At 58.6% G+C, this 19,066-nt stretch overlaps 2 protein-coding genes across 2 annotated transcripts; one reads left to right on the top strand and one right to left on the bottom strand.

The window, feature by feature from the left end:
• Positions 1-152: 152 nt before the first annotated feature.
• VOLCADRAFT_121779 (uncharacterized protein) lies at positions 153-10,479 on the bottom strand (the record flags this gene model as incomplete). The annotated part of the gene is made up of 20 exons (XM_002959087.1): positions 10,190-10,479; positions 9,973-10,085; positions 9,414-9,557; positions 8,283-8,371; positions 8,049-8,066; positions 7,577-7,852; positions 7,236-7,295; positions 6,532-6,691; positions 6,052-6,112; positions 5,185-5,287; positions 4,526-4,571; positions 4,062-4,141; positions 3,556-3,590; positions 2,995-3,171; positions 2,458-2,523; positions 2,014-2,144; positions 1,428-1,586; positions 853-1,121; positions 528-609; positions 153-272 (listed from the first exon to the last, which is right to left on the bottom strand). Exons 1-20 carry the CDS (start codon positions 10,314-10,316, stop codon positions 153-155), a joined length of 2,316 nt encoding a protein of 771 aa, XP_002959133.1. The 5' UTR covers positions 10,317-10,479.
• Positions 10,480-11,136: 657 nt separating this feature from the next.
• On the top strand, positions 11,137-17,630 carry VOLCADRAFT_100534 (uncharacterized protein; the record flags this gene model as incomplete). Its single annotated transcript, XM_002959091.1, has 8 exons — positions 11,137-11,148; positions 12,225-12,647; positions 12,765-13,528; positions 14,105-14,922; positions 15,106-15,534; positions 16,321-16,493; positions 16,704-16,886; positions 16,947-17,630. 8 exons carry the CDS (start codon positions 11,137-11,139, stop codon positions 17,628-17,630), a joined length of 3,486 nt encoding a protein of 1,161 aa, XP_002959137.1.
• Between the last annotated feature and the right edge of the window lie 1,436 nt (positions 17,631-19,066).

Below are 19,066 nucleotides of genomic sequence, written 5' to 3'. Positions count from 1 at the left end.
TACCCCGCCCCCACTTGCCTGGCTACCCCGCCCCCTCGGGTTCCGCTGGTCTGGATTGCCCCCGATTCTCCCACCTTTCTGTGCACTCATGGCCCTCCGCGCTAATCGTCACTTCCACCCTTCGCATCCGGACCCCGCCCCCACTGCAGCATCTACACGAGTTGAGCGCACTTGGTGATGGGACCCGTGGGGGGGCAAGTAACGGAGGCCCCCGGGGGGAAGCCCGCGACCCGGTTAGCGTTCTTGGGCATACACTGCCCTGCCTTCATGTGCTGAGGAAGATTATGGGGGCCGGGAGGGGGAGGGCGGATAAAGGGGGATGAGTGTCAGGAAACATGCCGAGGTCAGGAAACATGTGGTTCCTCTCCCGAATTGAAGCCAAAGAGAGGCAGCGGCTTTGAGGGTTACTATCTCCACCAGTCACCAGAAGGGGCAGATGACAAGTTTCAAGCACATACACGCACACGTCCTGTGTACATCCACACAATTCCCACTGCCACGACTTCGCCCGACCCCGCTCTTCCCACCTCCTTGATAACTTGATCGGTGGCATCGGCTGCGTCGTGGTCCGCGTAATGTACCCATTGGGGGTTGAAGTAACACAGCCCACTGACCGGGAGGAGGGGGGAAGGGTTGGCGGAAGGGAGAGGGAATCATACACGGAGCAAGGAGTCATCTGCCGACGTCTAAAAAGGTTGTTCGAGAAGGGGGTCAGCTACATTTCACATTTCACTTTTTAGGAACTACAAGGCTAACCAGACGCATACTAAGGTGGTCGCGAATTTCTGCCCCTTGCCCGCAAACCTCCTAAGCCCCAGGTCCCAGCACTTCCCCCACATTTCCCTGCCGTACCTGAGCCGGGGCTCCACCGGGCCGTCACTGCCCTGCCCTCTCCCTGCTGCCTCTCCATTAGCCGCCCGAATCCAATCCACGGTGGTCACAGTCCTCTGGGGGAAGGCCTCGTCGTCTATGGTGTGACTCCGGGAGGTGGTCACTCCCGCCAGCGGCAACGGCGGGGCGGGAGGCGGGGCACCGCCACCACCAGAACCTGAAAATCCGCTCTCCTCAGTGCTTATATCTCGGTGCTTGCAAGCCATAAAGTCGGCAAATTCAGGGTCCACCTGCACAAGAGGGGTACAACAGGACAGCCCGCCGGGGGAAGGGAAGGTTTGGGTGGTCGTATCTTGGTTGCTACTGCTGCCGTGTTGGGGCTCGTTGCAGCCCGCATGCCCCTGTCCCCTGTCGGAGCTTCCGGATCTCTTCTTCCTCCTTCTCATCTCACACTGCACGGCTGAACTCCCTCCCCAGAGCACCTCCACGGCTAGCCCCGCCCCACGCCTTAGCTTGCCCGTCTTGGGCCCTAACAAACCCACCCTCCCGAATCTACTCACTTCCCCAGTTTCCCTCCCCCCAAGGCCCAACCTCACCTCAATCAGCTTGTGGTCTGGTACCCCCCAGTGCCGCTTCCTGGCTCGCAAAATGTGAACCAGTGTAGCCATAGCGTCAAATTCGCCCGTGTCACCCTCGAATAACCCGCCGTACACAGTCGTAAACGCAAGGTGCCGGGCGGCGCAGTACAGCTTTTCCTACATACCGTACGGGTTGGACCGTGTCGTATTGGATTTTGTTAGGTCCCTAATAAATCAGGTTAGGGATCCGTTGGTATAGGGTCAGACAGGGACCCGGAAATGGGACAACAGAATTGCAAATTGCAAGGCTGCACAATTAGATTAACGGAAAAATACAAGCCCATTCAGACGTGACCCGGGGTAGAGAGAGCAGCACATATGCAGGAAAAGAACAGGGGAGAGGAGCGCAGGGCAGGCCGCAACAACAAACCCCCCAGGCTCCCCCCAGGCCACAAACATACTAGCAGGGGAGAGCAGGGAACTGCCCCGGGAACGGGGGCCGCTGATGAAGCTTAACCACCCTGTAACGACATACTAAATCAGGGTTCGCCTGTCTTCTCCTACACCCCCTGAATCACCAAAAGCCCCTCACGATACCCCTTACCATTTTTTCTGCCTTCTGTTGGGGCGTAAAGCCCCTCAGGATTATCTCCACGTCCTTGGCTTGCGACTCCGGGATCCACACACCGAACTCGTTCCAGTTTAGGAACGGCTCGTACGGCTGAGCCACGTGGTCTGCAGGGAGCGGCACCCGTAAACGGAGCGCATCGACATGAGGACGCATCCGTAAACCGCACGTCCTTTGACGGTTGTCCATTGTTTGTTGGGGAACACATGTTACTGGCCAGTACGTTATCGCAAAACATGTAATGCCAACGCCTATGCCAGAGGCGGACCGCATGGAAAACCCCTCCGGACAAACTCTCGCTTGCTTTGGACCACTGCTACTGCTGTGCATTTTCAAATTATGGAACCCATCCTTCCCCTCACTCTTTTCTTTGACACCCCTTCCTCCCCCTTCCTGCCACCGTCATGATCAAACCCTTACCCGATATGATGACAGGCATACAGCCCAGGGTGGTGGCCATCACATTACGTTTGCCATACCCAGCACCTACGCGACGGAGTCCCCGGGAGAAGGGGTGGGTGGGAGTTGGCGAAAAGGGGGAGGCAGAAGACGTCATTTTATATCGCCAGTTGGGATGTGCCTAGGGCGATGGGAGGGGCGGTGGTGGATAACATCCAGCCCCTCCTAGCCCCTTTCAGGAGTGGGAAACCCACCACCCAGGTGGCCTGGCATATGAGGAAGAGATGCGCGAATGAGGTTATGTGATACGGTGACGTTGGTGGAGGTGAAGGCAGTGGACATAAAGACTAAGGAACATGTGGGGGTGCAGGCCTGTAAACAGGGAAGCTCGTACTGCTCTCCTGGGACCCTCCAGATCGTTTGGTGGCGCCCCACGCGCACCCACTCTACGGGCCTCATCACCTTACGCCTCACAACCCCTCAACCACCCGCACAGGCACGGAACCCAAAGGCCCCGCGGAAAGCAAACCCTCTCCGCGCAACCCCCCTCACACACACCCGTCGGTGCGAAGCAGAACTCGCTTTCCGCCATGGACTGCCCCATCATGGCCACCCTCTTGGCTATGTGGAAGCCGGGCACGTCCCTCAGCTGCCATAGAGCCGCCCGCACCCCCAGACTGTAGTACCGGTTGCGACAAGGGGGCTCCTCGACACTGTTCCAGCCGCATATGCTGCCTGGAGGGGCCGGGGTGGGGGTTGGCAGGGAACATCGTCAAGCGCGGCTCGCTGGTGCTGATAGGGTGGAGAGAGTGAAACCCGCGGTATGATGTGGAGGGCTTTGTGTGCAGCTAGCCGGTATGGTTTCGGAGTTCAGACAGGAAGAAGGGGAGGAGAGGAAGGACGCATGTGACGTAATAATGATGGAGGGCAGGAGGAGAGGTGCGGGCGGATATAAGGTGGGGTAACGAGAACAACCTTCCCTTTCCTAACCCCTGAAGGGTTACCGCCTGGAGGGGGATGAAGCGGTCATGAAAAGTGATGATGTTCCTCACACTCCTTTACCGCACACACATACTCCTCCCGTCCGCTCCCGGGTCGCTCCCCGGTCGCCCCCCTCACCCGCCACAGACGCCAGGTTGGTCTTGGTAATGGGGCTGCGTGTAGATTTACAGACAGATGAAGGGGCGGCCGGATAACATGTGGGTTAATAAAGGTGGAATGAATAAAGGGAGTGGTGCAGACAAGGTAAGAAGGAAAACGTTAAGACAGGTGTGGAGATTACACGCAAAATGCGTATGGTACGGTACGGCATCAGGTGGTTATGCAACCGCATTGGGGTGCCGGGAGCTAAAGCGCGATGCGGATGTGTGGGCGGGTGGGTGGGGTTGTTCATTATTTCACAAGGCGGGAAAGGGAAGAGTGGGGGTCCGGGAACTGCAGCATTCTCACTCAATAGAGGCACTGCCCCGGATGGTTGCTGACTGGGCAGGGCCTCACACACGCACCGTGACCCCTGTGTGTGCGTATGTGAGTACGTGAGCAAGTCCGCACGTCACCCGCTCCAAGCCCTGCACGAGTGGTCGGCCGTTCCCCCCTCCGCCACAGGTTCCCCAGTCTCCACCCACTTTTCCTTGCGGTTTGGGTGCCAGATGTTGTACTCAAATTGCGGGTAGAGGTCGCCACACATGGGGGGAACCAGGATGTCCTGGGAGGGGGGCGGAGGGGCAGGGTCCATGCTTAGAATCCTAGGGTCCCGGGGCCAACAGAAATCCGAGTTACATAATGATCACCAGGGTGGACCTGGTTCTCTTATCGTGATATGGGAGGGAGGCCGGCGAATACACGCACACACACTCCTGGCAAACCGTCAGCCCCCATATTTCCACCAACCTGACCGACCCACCGGCGGAGCCCCTCCGTTCCGATTTGCCAAATCCCTCCCGCAGATCTCATTGACGGGTGATCCCTCTCCCCCCTCAAGGCTCCCCGGGCTACCAGCCAGCAACCTTGGGAACCCTATACAGCTTAGATGCAGATCCCCTTCCTCCCCAAAATTTCCCTCATCCCCCTTCTCTTCCCCTTCCCCCACCTGGTTGGGTTTGTGGCAAGTATTGAACAAGTTGTGCTCCACCTCACTGCATGTGAGTGGGGTGGGGGGGAAGGGTAGAGAAGACGTAGGGACATATATTCATTAGTGGGAACGGGTATTGGAGGAGGTCGGAAAGGAGCACTCACAGACTGTCATATAACTCGGAGCGACGGCGAGGGGGTACCGCGCATAATACTTTGAGCCATGAAGAGGACCAGGTCACGGCACGTTACGGGTGGGACCGGCGGCTACGCAATCTCAGCTCCATGACAACGTCAATAATGCAAGCGAGTGCGAGAGAACTCTGCTGCCAGATATAGTTATTATCCGTTTCCACCATCTTCGCCTCTTACCTTCCCCAGCTCATGAACACATCCACGCTCCTGAAACCCGCCTCCACCACCCCATAATCCCCTAGTCCCTGCCCCGAAGGCAACACCTTCTTACCCCATTTTCCCCTCCTTCTTCACGTCCCCTCGCATCACTGAACAGTTAGCTCAGTATGCAATTGTCCCTCCCCCGACCAGTCAGCCAAGACCGTCCACGATTCTGTCCTTGAGAATCTCTATCCATGGCGAAGTGGCCATCTTACCACGCCGTTATCCTCCTTCCTATCCTCGTCTGTACACGAACCGCCCCGCCCGGGGCCGCCTCCTTACCTAGACCTATCCACAGTCATCCCCCAGTGCTGTAACATTGTGACATTGGAAATGAACTTGTCGGCGAAAGCGTCCCAGGAGTGTTCACAACGACCCCAGTCACCTGAAGGGGGGGAGGGCGGGGGAAACCGGGTACTGGGAAGTCGGGTAGGACCTGGAGGGGCCAGAGCCTGCCTCGCCCTGTTGCCGGTGCCACTATATGATGTGTGGGACAGGGGGGTCATATCTTCACCCGTGGCCGCTACCCGGCGAAGCCCTGCCTTCCCCAGTATTTCGGGGCACCCTCATCCATTCACCCTAGCCGGCTTCTCCGAATTGAGTGGATCGCTCAGGTTCAGCACCCACCGCCGGCATCCAACGGAATCTGCCGGTTCAACGGCGGCTCAACTCCATTCCTGGTCAGCTAACAGGTCCACTTTATCCCAAGTCACCACCAGCCATCGACTAGGGGCCATCGACTATTCTCACCTTCCACCCAATCGGAAGGATTTTCGACCCTGACCGGTCCAAATCCCGAAACCTCCGGAGGCATCGGTATGTGCGTTACCAGCAGTGCCTGAACTGATATGAGATATGTATGCTTGCATGCTTATTACCTTCATGTTCCGCTGCTGCCCTGGCACCCCCGACTGGCCCCTGGAGCCTCCCTGGTCGCTCTACTCGAGGTTCTGCCCACAGAGGGGGCTGCTACACACACGGGCAGCACCACCTGCCCGGGGGCTGAGGGAGACCCTAGGAACTCCTTCCGGGACTGCTGGTGTATGGGGGCTGCCTGACTGCCTGAACATATCCGTACAGGTAACACATCTTTGCACAGCATTTAGACATACTCTCGCCCCCTCCCTCTTTCCCCCTACTTCCCCTCACCCGGGTGTGTCATGATGTGATCTCGGCCCTGGTTTTGGGTCCAGTACTGCCCGTAGTGAGCCTGACCGGCGAGGAAAGAAAAAGGATGGGGGTTATGCAGATAGGCTGAGAGGGCAAGTAGAACATGATTGTAAAGAGGCAATCCAAGAAGGGTGGATGGCAATTGTAAGGTGGTTGGAACGGGGATACAAGAACGTGGCGCCTAAAGCCGGAGCCTGGGTGTTGCTGTTCGGTGGCATTTGGGTGTCAATGAAGGGAACATATGCAATATCGCAGCATATACCAATTGCTGATATGCAGTTGGGTTTGGGCTGAGTGGCCAGGCTGACGTGCAATAGAAGAGATGAAGAAGTACAGTCACTCGCACGCCGCCTTCCCGGGCCCGCCTCCGGGTACAAAATCAAGTCCGGTACTTTACCTTAACCTCCCGCGCTTTATTTGGACATTCTCCCCCACATTTCCCACACCCTTCTCACCCACCAATATGAAGTGAAACTTGTCGTCCCACTTGTCACATCCTCTGCCACACCCGGGGATGAAGAAGTAGTCAGCCCGGGCGGGGTCCACCTCCCTCAGACCCATGGAAATGATCCGCTCCCACACAATGATGTTCAGGGGACGGTCCAGCCACAACATCCCCCTGACAGCAGGGGGCGAGGGGGGCCCCGGGGCCGGGCGGAATGTTGGGTGGCGGAGTGTGTGCGATAGAGAAGGGGTCCACGGCCGTGTATGTGAATGTGTTGAAGACGGGAAGGTCTCTTTCATTAAACCGCGTCACGTCCCAACGCCAGACATCGGGGTGTGTGTGTATGTAAGGGCTGGGGCAAGGTGGGAAGACGGATCCTAGCGCTGCTAGGCAGGGAAGCTCCTCCCCGTTTCCCCCCGACCTGCCCTCCCACACCCTCGCACGGTAGCCCTCCAGAGGGGTTACCCAGCCATACGGGGGAGCCATATAGTGCAACTGGCAGAGTCACCTGCTGACATCGATAATACCAAGCTGTTGAGGGTCACTGTCCAGGGTCCAATCCAGAGCGATGAGGGTCACTGTCAAACGGTGGGAATCATATGCTAGGAAATGAACTGCCGGCGTCAGAAATTCGAAACTGCTGGAGTCCTGTCAGGGTCCATGAAGTCATCGACCCATGGACCCCGCCAATGAGGGAAGGCCTCCTTACCCCACCTACCACATGTGCATGTATGGAGGGAACTCGTAAATGTAGATACGGGGTCCACGGGGATTTGCTCTGAGGGGGAGGGATCGGGTGAGCGGGGGATGGAGCGAACCGGAACAGAGGAAAAACAAGGAGGACAAGGACATACATGCGCACGCATGTACTTCATGTGCCACAACGCCCTGCTTGCCTTCTCACCCCTTTCCCTTTTCCTTCCGTGAGTTTCCTTTGGGTTAACGCCACGTCCCTCCCTAGCCCCACCACTCTTCCCTAGCCCCGTTTTGCAAGCATCATGTTTCCCGCCGACTACCCCACCAGCTCCCATATCTCCCGTCCCGAACCCACCCACTTACGTGTAATTCAGCCCCGCCAGCACTACCGTAGATCCCTTCCCCCTGCTCCCCGGCTCCGTGCCCTCGTAGTCGATGGACAGCGAGCAGTCCGCTCCAAAGTAGCCCGGGTAGCAGTGGCACACTCCCCCTACACACGTCCCCCGGTCGTTGCACTCGTTTATGCACCACTCCCTGATGATGCGGTGGCACTGTCCCTCGTGGTGGCAGTACTGGTGGCAGGAGGTCGCCACCGGGCTGGAGCAGTTGGGACCCTCGCGACCACGAGGGCACCCGCAACTGAGGGAGGGGGCAGAGCGGGGTTGCGTGGGGAAAAGGGGGGTTGTGAAAAGGGGGGAGTTAATGGGGCATTTGTGTGACTAAGGAAAGCCTAGATGCTGATTACCATTAAGCAGCACGGACTTCGACGTTATGAGCGAAGCACTAGCTTGCACGAGGCGTTAAGGGATTAGGCGAACCCGTACAAGATCCTTACCGGGATACGCATGATGGGCTGTGAACAGAGAGGGCAGGTGCGGACACACGCTACATTCACCCATCCTCTCTTCGCACTTCTCCGGCCTCTTACTAGCTCCTCGTTCGCTGAAGTGCCCTTACCCCCGGTACCTTACCTGAAGATTAGCGGGTGGCGGTGGCGGGAGTCTGCCCGCCCCTAATGAACACCTCACTATGCTAGAGCACTGCCCCTTCCTTCCGCCAAAACACTCACATTGCCAGCTCTTGGTTGCAAGTGCCGTACATGTGGCAGGTAGGCCCGCACTTGTCAAGTTCCGGTGTCCATCCGGGCGCGTGAGGAACCTGATTACGGGGACCGGGGGGAGGAGGACATGTTAGGGGATCGTCGAAGTGGGGTCGGGGTGACGGGTGAGGGGGCAGAGGGATGAGGTGAGGTCCGGACGAGGCGACAGAGCGGTCGGGATGTCGGATATCAGGAGAAGTGGTGCGGGGATCCACCGCAGGGTTGGGCAGTGGGCCGCAGAAACATGGCCCCCCGTTCATCCACCATAGTCAAGTCATATCGGAGTCATTTTTGAGCCAGCGGTTTTCCCTTCATACCGCCGCACCGCCCCAAATAAGGGCATTCGAGCCACGACGTCGCCAATACCCCGACAAATCCCACTTCTTGGGCTGGTTGCCTCCCCTCGGGGCACTAGCGTTTCCCCCCTCACCCTGCAACCTCCCATCCAGCGTACCCCTCTCGACGCTTCACATCCGGTGTATTTTGCTTCCTGTCATTCATTCTTTTTCTTTTGCAACGTGACCCTCTTGTGGACCTCTTCGTTTCCCCCACGCCAGGAGCTCCCTCCTTCCCCTCACCTGCCCTTCACCTCCATCCCCGACCATTGCGATGGCCTGCACTGTCTCCCACATTCCTACTTGGGAGAACCAAGGCAGATGTAAACTTACATTAAACTCCGGCACCTAGACAGGCCGCCAAGTGCGCCTTATGAAGACTGTTCAATAGTCTACGGTCCTTCGCTCTCCTAGCAGGCAACCCCCGTCGACCGCTCGTGATTCGACCTTCATAAGCTTCCTCCCAACCATGTTTAATCTTCTTCACACGTGGGCTCAACACTTACTTATATTTTGGCTCATCCCTATTGAGACATTGCACACAACTGAAAGCATAGACTACTGCGGAAGTTGATATTGATTGCAAGTTTCCGTAAGTTTCCGACAGTCTTTTCCCCAAGCCCCAGGGCCCTGTCCAGCCTAACCCAGCCCAGCTGCTTCCTCTTAATCTCCCGCTTCTTGCATGGCTTCCCTCCCCACGGGGTCAGGCCAGGATCGGCTTGTTTCCCTCCTACATCTGCCCGCGGTGCCCCCATCTACAGCCCACCTTTGTCTTGCTCCGCAGGTAGTAGTAGATGTCCAAAAAGTCCTCGTCGGTTTTGGGGAGACCCCAGGACCGGCCCGCGGACGCAACCCGCCGCTGGTACTCTTGCACGTGCCGTTCGTACGTCGCCGTAGGCCAGTGGCCGTACTGCAATGCAACGCGTCATCAACAAACAGTTGCTGCAGCCCACGTGTCGTGTCGCAGCAAGGCACATGGCATTGTGCGATAGTGCGTACGACAGCAAGAGTGCACGTGTTTTGTGAAAACGTACAACTTCTGACGATGGCAGTGAAGTATGTGGGGTCGTGCGCCAATCAAGACGACAGCCATAGGCCAAGCGCACATGACTGAATTCTGGACCTATAAACGTATCCGTACAAGTGCCGATAGCTGCAGCAGCGGCGGCAGCAGCAGGAGTAGCGCAAGCTTGATATGTGAGCAGGGGGTGCACACCCGACGGGACACCCACCGGCAACTTCCCCTGCTCCCAAGGAATTCCCCTTGCCCATGGCGCAACAGCCTAACCCTGTATCATGCATGCAATGATACTATGCCCGTTTACCATTTTCTGCCAGTATCTGAATATCTCATCCATGTTAAGGTCACGCGTGAGCATTCGTCGGGCGTTCCGTTGGTTTGCGCTCTTCTCCAAGCCCCAAAGCTCCTCAAAGTAATCTACACAAAAGAGAGTTGTTACGATGATCACGCAAAACGGAAAGATTCCTTTGGGCGTTGGCAGGACCGCCCAAATGTTTCAACTAAGGCATTTATGCGCGCACCATGATTTGAACCCTCTGCATACGCTATAAGCATCACCAAGATAAAGATGCACGGCGACAACCAGCGCTGAATTAGTTTCATTCTTGTCGGCGAGGCAACCGTGGTCACGGCACAAACAATTCGCATACGAAACTGCTATACATGCTAGGAGGACGTCAGAAGGTTCATCACTTCTCAAGATCGCGAGCTTCCTGCCTTGCAATTTGAACGAGTTACAAATAAATTCGCTGCTAGCCAAAACTATTTGCTCTGAGGATTTATCGTAGGGATGAAAATGAATGAAATGTTGATGGTAAGGTACCTTTGATAGCTAACGGCAAAGGCATCTATGCCAAAACATGGAGATGAGGAATTGTATCGTATCGTATATTACATGTCGTACTTACCGTTGGCCAGCAACATGTGTTCCCCCAACGGTTCCGTCAGGGGTTTAAACTCAATTTTGAAGTCTGAGGTAATCTGAAGTAGAAATGTTACCGTAAAATAATCTTCCGCGCTCTATGGATTTGCACCGGTAGGCTTCCCGGCTTCGTCGCTGAGGAAGCCCGATGATGACGTATAGGAACCCGAAGAAGCCGGGGTCTCGGGTGCTTAGGGCACTTCCCGGCGCTGCACCCGGACCTGGATGAAGAGGGGAAGGTCAATTTCAATTCGTCAAACCCGACTTATCATGGAAACGTTGGAGGAGCGATTTGGATATGACTGGCAGAACCCACCTCTTAAGACCTCTTATCACTATACCCCGGGAATTTGTGTCGGACAACCGTAAACCAGGGGTTAAGGTGGGCCGACATACCCATTGGATGGGAACGCACGACGTGCTACATCCCTGCGAAGTCATGCTTGTCACAGCTGCGGTTTCGCTTAGGGGCGTGGCCTTTGGAGGTTAACCGACCCGGCGGTCGGTCGCGCCAAGAGCGCTGGTGCAGGGTCTATGGCAACAAAAATGCAGTCGCAGGTGAGTTTCACGTATTGCTAGAGTGTCCCGCGTACAACGACCTACGGAAAGGGCTTCTCAACCTAGGCGTACGCCAGGCTGATATCGAGCCCGAGCCTAGTATGAGGTCTGTCATGGAGATAGATGATCAGCGCGGACTTGTGCAGATCGTACACAACTTCTGGATGAGGCGACGCATGCTGATCTATCCGAGTAGTAAGCCTGAGGTCGCTAGTTACTGATTTCTCTCGCAGATGGGGTTCATAACCCCTTCTTTTCTTTTTCTTTTTTGTTTGTTTTCTCTTTTTGACTACACTATAAGTCGCGGTCCATGAGCCTTCTGGTTCGTCTGGGCATCGTCGGAACATAACATAGCATAACGTCATGGAAAAGGATTTCTGACGGCAAATTATTGTCAACCTGATACAGGTATTATTACGTACCTTGTTTTTCCTGTAACTATCGTCATTGGTGATATCGTGAAGGAGTTGTTGACCGTTGTATAACTGAACGCACCTGGTCATTGATCAGTTCACTGCGCCAAGATAGCAGTAGCTCCTTTGTATAAGTCTGAGATGTGTTTTATGCATGGTCACGCGGCACGAGGTGTTCAGGCTGCGCCAAGGACGCTATAATTTTCCGTTGCTCACTAGCCCTCTGCTTAAGCTTTAAACAATTTCACAGTAACACTATCTGGCTCAGCATAACATTCCAGGTGCGTGTCCTTGCCGCAAAAGGCGATCGTCGCTGCTTAATTACTTGGCCGGTCCAGGCCGATTAAGTCACTGGATGATTCAATGTCGAATAATCTGTTGCGAATTTCTTCCGTGTATTCCAGCGCCGGGGTTGGTCCAATAACGCAGCCCCGGCCCTTCCTTACCTGTGTCGGGTTGTAGATTTTACAGTACCCCAGATCTCGGAAGCTCTCGAGGGTTGCGTTTGGCTTCGGCCAGAGATTTGTCCCTCCCTACTGGTGTGTTCAGCGCGTCAGCAGCTTCGCTGATCCCTCCTGCGCTCACCGTCCACTTCCTCGGGCAGTAGTGGCAGCAGCGGCAGTGCAGGTGCCGCAGCTGCCTCCGCCGCTTTGACGCAGGCAGGCCGATCTCCGGCGTATGAGCAGGACGGAGTACGCCGCCGTTGCCGCTACAACCACGACCGGCGATGCTAAAGCCGCTGCTGTTAGCGACCGCCGCCACCGCGACCGCGGCGCTGACGGGGCCTCAAGCCCACCACCACAACAGACCAGGCGGCGTGTAGGGGTACGGGAAGCCCCCGAGGAGTCCCCTGACGATCACACCACTTCCCACAGGACAGCGATCAGCAGTAGCAGCACTAGCGGCAGCAGCACGTATGGGAGCAGCAACATACGCAGTAGCAGCGGGTCCTCGTACATCACAACGGACACCACCAGCATCAGCAGCGCTAGTACCATGGAAACCAAAGCTGAAGCTGCCACCAACGGCGGCTCCCAGCGTCAGCAGCCCGGCGTTCCTGACGCCGTCCCTGCCGCAGCTGCAAAGGTACGCACTACATGCACGCGCGCACAGGGTATCAAAGCCGCAGCTGCCACGGCTGCGGGCCCCGCCGCCAACGGCACTTCCAAATCTGCTGCTGCCGGAGTAATTGCGCCCGGTCAGGCTGAGGCCAAGTCCCTTGCAGCCAGCGGTTCAGGGGGAGCTCCTGTGACGGAAGTTAGCGATGTGATTATGATTTGCAGCAGCAGCTCTAGTGAGGGGGTTGAGGAGGTGGAACGGCGCATGGCCAAGGAGAAGCGGTTGCCCATCCGTGGCGCTCGTGCTGCTGCCGCCGCCGCCACTACTGCTGCTGGTGCTGCTACACGTGGTGGCAAGAGAAGGGGCAGACGCAGTGGCGGTGATACTGCCGGTGTTGCTACTGCTGGTGATGGCGGGCACGCACCGGCGCGTTCCGTACTGCCGTACAGACCTCTCACCGACACGGGCATGGGAGTGCTGTACGACAATCCCCGGGCATGCGTACCTCTGCCGGAGCAGCACGTGCGGGAGTGGTTCCCCGGGGCCTTCTACCGGGGGGACATCGCCAGGACCTCGGGGGGAACGCATACCCACACGGACATAGACACGGACTCGCATGGTGATGTGGAGTCCAGTGATGGTGATGCCACTGAGGGTAAGGGCGGCCGGCAGCTGCGCAGCGGTGGAGGCGGTGGCAGCTGTCACCGTAGCAGCCGGCAGCGGGAGGCGAGGGCGGGCGGCATCAGCCTGAAGCGACCACGACGGGTTTGGTTGGGGAGTCCCAAGAGGTTGCATCTGAGCATCGAGCTGGTGGGGCGGGATGGCCGGGACCCCCGATACAACCGGGTGCGGGGACCCCATGAGGCAACCATCAAGACCAGTCGAGGGCTGGAGCCATATAGCCTCATGTGCGTGCGTGTACGAGGTATACGGGGCCCGACATGTATACGGCAACGTGTGGCGCAAGGTGTTGTGAACTAGGGCCTGGAGGGAGGTCGGAAGGACCCCATCACCCGGGGAGGACGAGTAGGCACGGTATCTGAGGAGTCGGGGTACAGATTCAAGGGTCCTAGCTAGCTGTGGCAGCTAACCCACCCTTCCTTTCCTTTTGCAACCTCAACGAGCTCTACATGCCCACCACCACCATCATAACCGTGTGTGCCACACTACACCTCCTAATAACCCCCAGGGGTTTCCCTGGCTCCCGTCACCAGTTCCGACGTCTATGTGTTCCTGGGCTGCTAGTCCGCATGGCACGTGTGTGCCGCCCTGCCCACATGAGGATTTCGCGGCTCTTGCTGCTAGGGGACCTTGTATGCCTGGCGTCGGTGTCGGGAGACCCCCGAGCCCCTCCTCGCCTTCCGTTGAAGTCCCGACCCTGCTGCATTGGTACCCCCCGACCTCCCCTTCACGCAACCCGCGGACCCGCACTCTCGCTCCCGCGGCCCCACCCTGTCTCCCCCTCCGCTCCTCCCACTCCTAAGGCTGGACCGCAGAGTGCGTGAGGAGCTGTCCGGGTGCAGACTGCTGGGGTACGGGGGGCAGCCGGGACCGGAGCCGGCAAGACGCAGCCGCTGGAAGCCCCGTGCGGCTGGGGTGAGACTGTTCGTGCAGCCGGAGAGTTCAGAGGAGGCGGTTGCGGAAGCACTCCGGGACGCGGAGGAGGAGGAGAGAGGGAAAGAGGGTGGCGTGCTGAAGCGACGTCAGGGAAAGCGAACGCGGCAGGAGAGTGGCTCCGAAGATGAGGAGATGCAGGACGAGGTAGAGGACGGAGAGGAGGAGGAGGACGATCGTGAAGGAAGGGGTCGGAGGCCGGGGCTAAAACCTTGCAGTGATCGGACGGGTCCTGCAGCGGCAAAGGCACAGGTGGAGACGTTTCCGGCCTCGGCGTCAGCATTGCCAAGTCATGGACCGCGGGGACCTCCCGCTCACAGAGGCCGCCGAGCTTTGACAAAGGTTGAGTCCGTCGTCTCGCCGGCACCAGAACCAGAGGACAAGGAAACAAAGAAGGAGCATAAGGAGGAAAAGCAGCAGCAAAAAAATGTGGACCATCAGGGCGGCAAGGCAGCGATAAATTTGCTGGCAGCTCCTCCCCTACCCCCACTCCCACCAGTCAAGCGACCCGTGGGTCGGCCAAGGAAACATCCCAAGAAAGTGCCACAGGCAAAGCCACCGCCACCGACGGCAGCAGGCGCCTCAATCCCAGAGAAGGCCGATCGGAAGGGCCCCGCCACCGCGGCCTCGTGCCTGCCAGGAGCCCTCAACGAGCGACCAGCACCAGGAGCGATGTCAACAAGGTCAGGTACAGGTGCTTTGACTCCAGGGAAATATGCAGCACAAGAGTCACCGGAAGCAGCAGCAGCACCGCCTGCAGATGGCCCGACAGTGGCGGTGGCTTCCAATGAGGCAGCGGCAACATGGGAGGGAGCCGCTCCACCTGTGAAAGGGAACATCACTTCCCCTGCCGTTGCAATACGTATTGCAGGCGCTAAGTCCGCTATAGCCCCGATGAAGCAGGAGCACATGCTCCTAGACCAGCAGGGCAGTAAGGACCTCTGTTGCGGCGGCGGGATGGTCGGGGGCCCCACTGCAGCAGGGCTGCAGCAGGGGACAAGTCCCGTGCCAGATGGGGGGCTTAAGACTGGCTCCGGCCGATTACTATCCCAGCAGGAGCAGCAGCGACAGCAACAACACAAGCAGCGGTTAACTCCGGACGCCCGGGTGCGGGGCCGGTTGGGACGAGCGGCTGGCCACCCTTCTGCCAGCCTGCAGCAGCAGTGGCGATCCTGCGGCACCGTGAAGTTGTACGAACAGTCCATAGCAGCTGCTGAGGGCACGGATGATGCCCGCGGCGGCGGCAGCGATGGCATGCTGGAGGCTGCTACAGTACCCAGCTGTGGCGGGGACGCTGGGGGTGCGGGCCGAGGATCGAGCGTCATGATAAAGGAGGAACAGCGGTTGCCTCAGGCGAGCAGGCTGGGACCGGTGGAACCAGAGCCGGGCGTTTCCAGGAACGCCGATACTGGCGCTAATGTTGACTCGACAACTGGCGCTGCTGCTGCTACTTCTATTGAGGCTGCTGCAGCAGGTGGATTTAGGTTAGGAGCAGCAGTCCAGGGGCAAGGGGTGGCAGCTGGGGCTAGGTCTGAGGTGCGGGGAAGCCGCGGTCTGGAAGGGGCGTCTCGGGGGCATGTCGAGCGTGAGGCGCCCTTGGTGCGTCCAGCCGCAGAAGCCGCACCCAGCGTGCACCGGGCTTCTGGAGGGAGGTTCCCGAGCGGCCCCTCCAAAGAGGCGGGCCCGGTGCAGCCCCCGACCTCAAATAGGGCCGCTAAGGGGAGCGCGACGACTGCTGGTGCTGGTGCGGTCGGGCAGGGGTCTGTGGCTTGCGGTGAGGAACGTCCAGTGGGTGGGGTGGGTGCTGCGTTTGTGGGCACTGATACCGGCAGCGGTGCCTCAGTACACCAGCTCAGGCAGCAGCAGCCCCATATGGCGCCGGCGCGGCAGCAGCAACGACAACCGCAGGATGTAGCACCCGCAGTGCAGGGTGGACGGAAACAGGGCAGTGACAGGCAGCAGCCACAGCCACCGTTGAAACCGGCAGAGGTGGCGACACCGCCTGGGCCAATTAGCACCAGCACTGCTGTGGCTGCTGCTGCTGCTGCTGCGACGTCGGCGCCAGGTACTGCAAACCCGCCTACAGTTGTCACTGCCACCACTACCGCTGCTGCTCCTCCTTTGGGACCTGCGAGGACAGCCGCTGGGGAGCAGGTCTTGCGGGGCCCCGGTGCTGGTCATGGTGGCGGCAGCACCTCGACGTCTGGCGGTGTGGAGCGGCCTGGATTCCTCCGGGGTTTGGAGCCAAAGAAGGCTGCGGTGGCTGCACCCGTTGCGGCTGTTGCTGCTGATGCCTGCCATGTCCCCTCCACCGCCGGAACCCCGAACCGGGCGGCACATGGAGCAGGCTCCATACCGGGCACAGGTACCGATAAGGCTGCTACAGCGGCAGCTGTAGCTGTGGCTGCTGACCAGGCGCTACCATCAGCCGGGCCGCCGTGGTGTTCGGTGCTTTCTCGCACTGCTCAGGAGAATGATGGACCTCCCCCTCCCCCGAGGAGTGACAGTGCTGCCCACTGCGGCAGTGGCGGTAATGGTCGGGGTGGGGATGGTCCTTCCAGTGCTGCTGCTGGCACCAACGGCAGTTGTGGCAGTGGTGGTGGGGATGGTGGCAGTGGTGGTAATGACGCCATCGCGTGCATCCAGTCGGAGGTCCGTGAGGCGCTGGCTTCTGCTTGCCGGCTGTCCCTGGTGCTTCACTCCTGCCTGCAGCGGGCCCTGCCCCCCGGTGAGCAGCTGTCTGGGCCCCTGGCCGCCCTGGAGGACTGCCTGGGGGACATGAGGAGGCTGCTGGGGCAGTCAGTGGGGGAGGAGCAGCGGCAGCGACCAAGGGGGACAACCAACAAAGATGACAACACAGCAGCGGCCGGAAGTGGAAGGGTAGGTGGCGAGTGTGGTGGTGCTGGTGTGATGGTGGGCAGTGGGTCTTCCTGCTGGCCGGCGGCCTCATGGCTGCGGCGCTGTACCCTACTGGGTGGTGTGACCCACGGCGATGGTGGCGGTGGTGGTGGAGGTGACGGGGAAGGGCAGGTGCAAGGGGAGGAGGGCGACGGGGAGGAGGTGACACCGGAGGCGGTGGCGGCGACAGCATGTATGAATGTGGTGGGGCAGCGGTTCTACACGGCCAAGTTGTTGCGGGTGTGGTACGAGGGCATGGTGCGGATGGTGCTGGGGATTGGGGCAGACGGGGCCTGCGTGTGCAGGGAGGGTGGGGGGGAAGTGGAGTCGGGTGGGAAGGCGGTGGCAGAGGCGGGGTTGCGGCTTGCGGAGCGTCAGGGTCAGATGTTACTAGGGGACGCCAGATTGCTGAGGCGGGCCCTGATGAGGGCGGAGGCAGAGGCCCTGGCCTGCAGGGGGTTGTGGGGCACTGGGGGCCCAGTGGGGCCCAGCAACTGAACTGGCGCTGCTGGCCAGGGGGGTGGGAAGTTGATTGCTAACGAGAGGGGAATGGAAGCACAGTACGAATCCGGAAGGGGAGGGGAAATGCACGTAGAAGGCGAGGAGTCATACCGAAGTGCTATAGTCTAAAATGATGAGGTCACTGCATAGTGGTTTCGGAAGTCAAAAAAGATACATTATTAGCATGTGTGTTGTGATGTTGTTGTCTGATCTTGTGAGGCTGTCCTTGTAGCGCATGAGGTACAGCGTCCTGTAGGCGAGCTGTCCCTACTGAAATGTTGTCCTAGTAGTAGACCTCGTGAAAAGAAATTTGATGAATCGACCAAGCTGCTGGCTAAATTGTCACAACATCAAGTACTGCATGCGAGCTATGCCTGGCCGCTCAGCTTGTGAAGCAACGAGGGGAGGGGAACGGGACGGTGAGGAGAGGAAGCGCGCGGGGTCAGCAAGACCTAACCGCGAGCAGTCGCCGTGGGTGGGGAGGTAGGGTGTTGTGTTCGGGCGTTAGCGAATCAGTTTGGTATCAGGTAGAGGGTAGAGGCACGAAGGCAGGCGCATGATGAGGTGTTTGGCGGCCGAAGCATATCTGCGTGTGCGTGTGATTGCGAAGGCTAGCTAGCCCGGTCAGGTCTGGTCTGGTCAGTAGCTTGAGAGCTTAGGTAGTGTATGTTGTCAGAGCTGCACAGTCAGTGACGGAGGACTGCAATAGAGGAACGGGTACAGGCACTGCAGGAACCTGGGTTGGGTATCAGCCTCCTCCGAGGGGTTCGGACCTCCCTGGCTGCTGTGAGTGAAGGAAGAACATGGACTTGAAACTGGGAGCGAGGGGGTCTTCCCCCTTATTAGCGGTTACATGATTTCATTACCTGCTAGCGATGGCTCCGGCCCCTTGGCAACACCAGGGCGGCCACCTCACCTAACTGCGCGTCAGAACTTCAGAAGACCTCACATGTGTAGATCTGGAGCTGGCGCCTTGCCGGTATTGGACCCTGCGGGCGCCGTCTCTGTACAATGCACCCCACTGTGGGTGCCGTAACCCGGTTCCGTTGATGAGGGCAAAGCGATTGCCCTCGTGCCTCAGGATGGTAAACGGCTCGTTGACATACGCTGCTTTCCGTCCTCAAGGTGCCCTTGCGCAGTGCACCATAGGCTGTCTCAACCACACGATATCCACTTCCAACGCAATGGCCCTGTCCTACCATGTCGACGTTATTACCGAACACCGCGAGTGGGGTCGTTCCCTCAAGGCGTCCGCTTTGGGGGCTCTTATTAATACAAGGAAAAGGCCGAGTCTAAGTGTTTGTTTTAGGCCGCGGTTTCGTGACCGATATTGCTGTAGCAAGTCTGAATATTGATTTATGAGCATTGCGAAAAGAAATAGCAGGGTGTATGGCCGTAGGTGCCTATGCTGCTGCCTGTGTTGCGGACACCCG

Source organism: Volvox carteri (genome assembly GCF_000143455.1).
Source record: "Volvox carteri f. nagariensis unplaced genomic scaffold VOLCAscaffold_124, whole genome shotgun sequence".
NCBI classification, from domain to species: domain Eukaryota; kingdom Viridiplantae; phylum Chlorophyta; class Chlorophyceae; order Chlamydomonadales; family Volvocaceae; genus Volvox; species Volvox carteri.
This window is presented reverse-complemented; position numbering and strand designations above follow the sequence as displayed.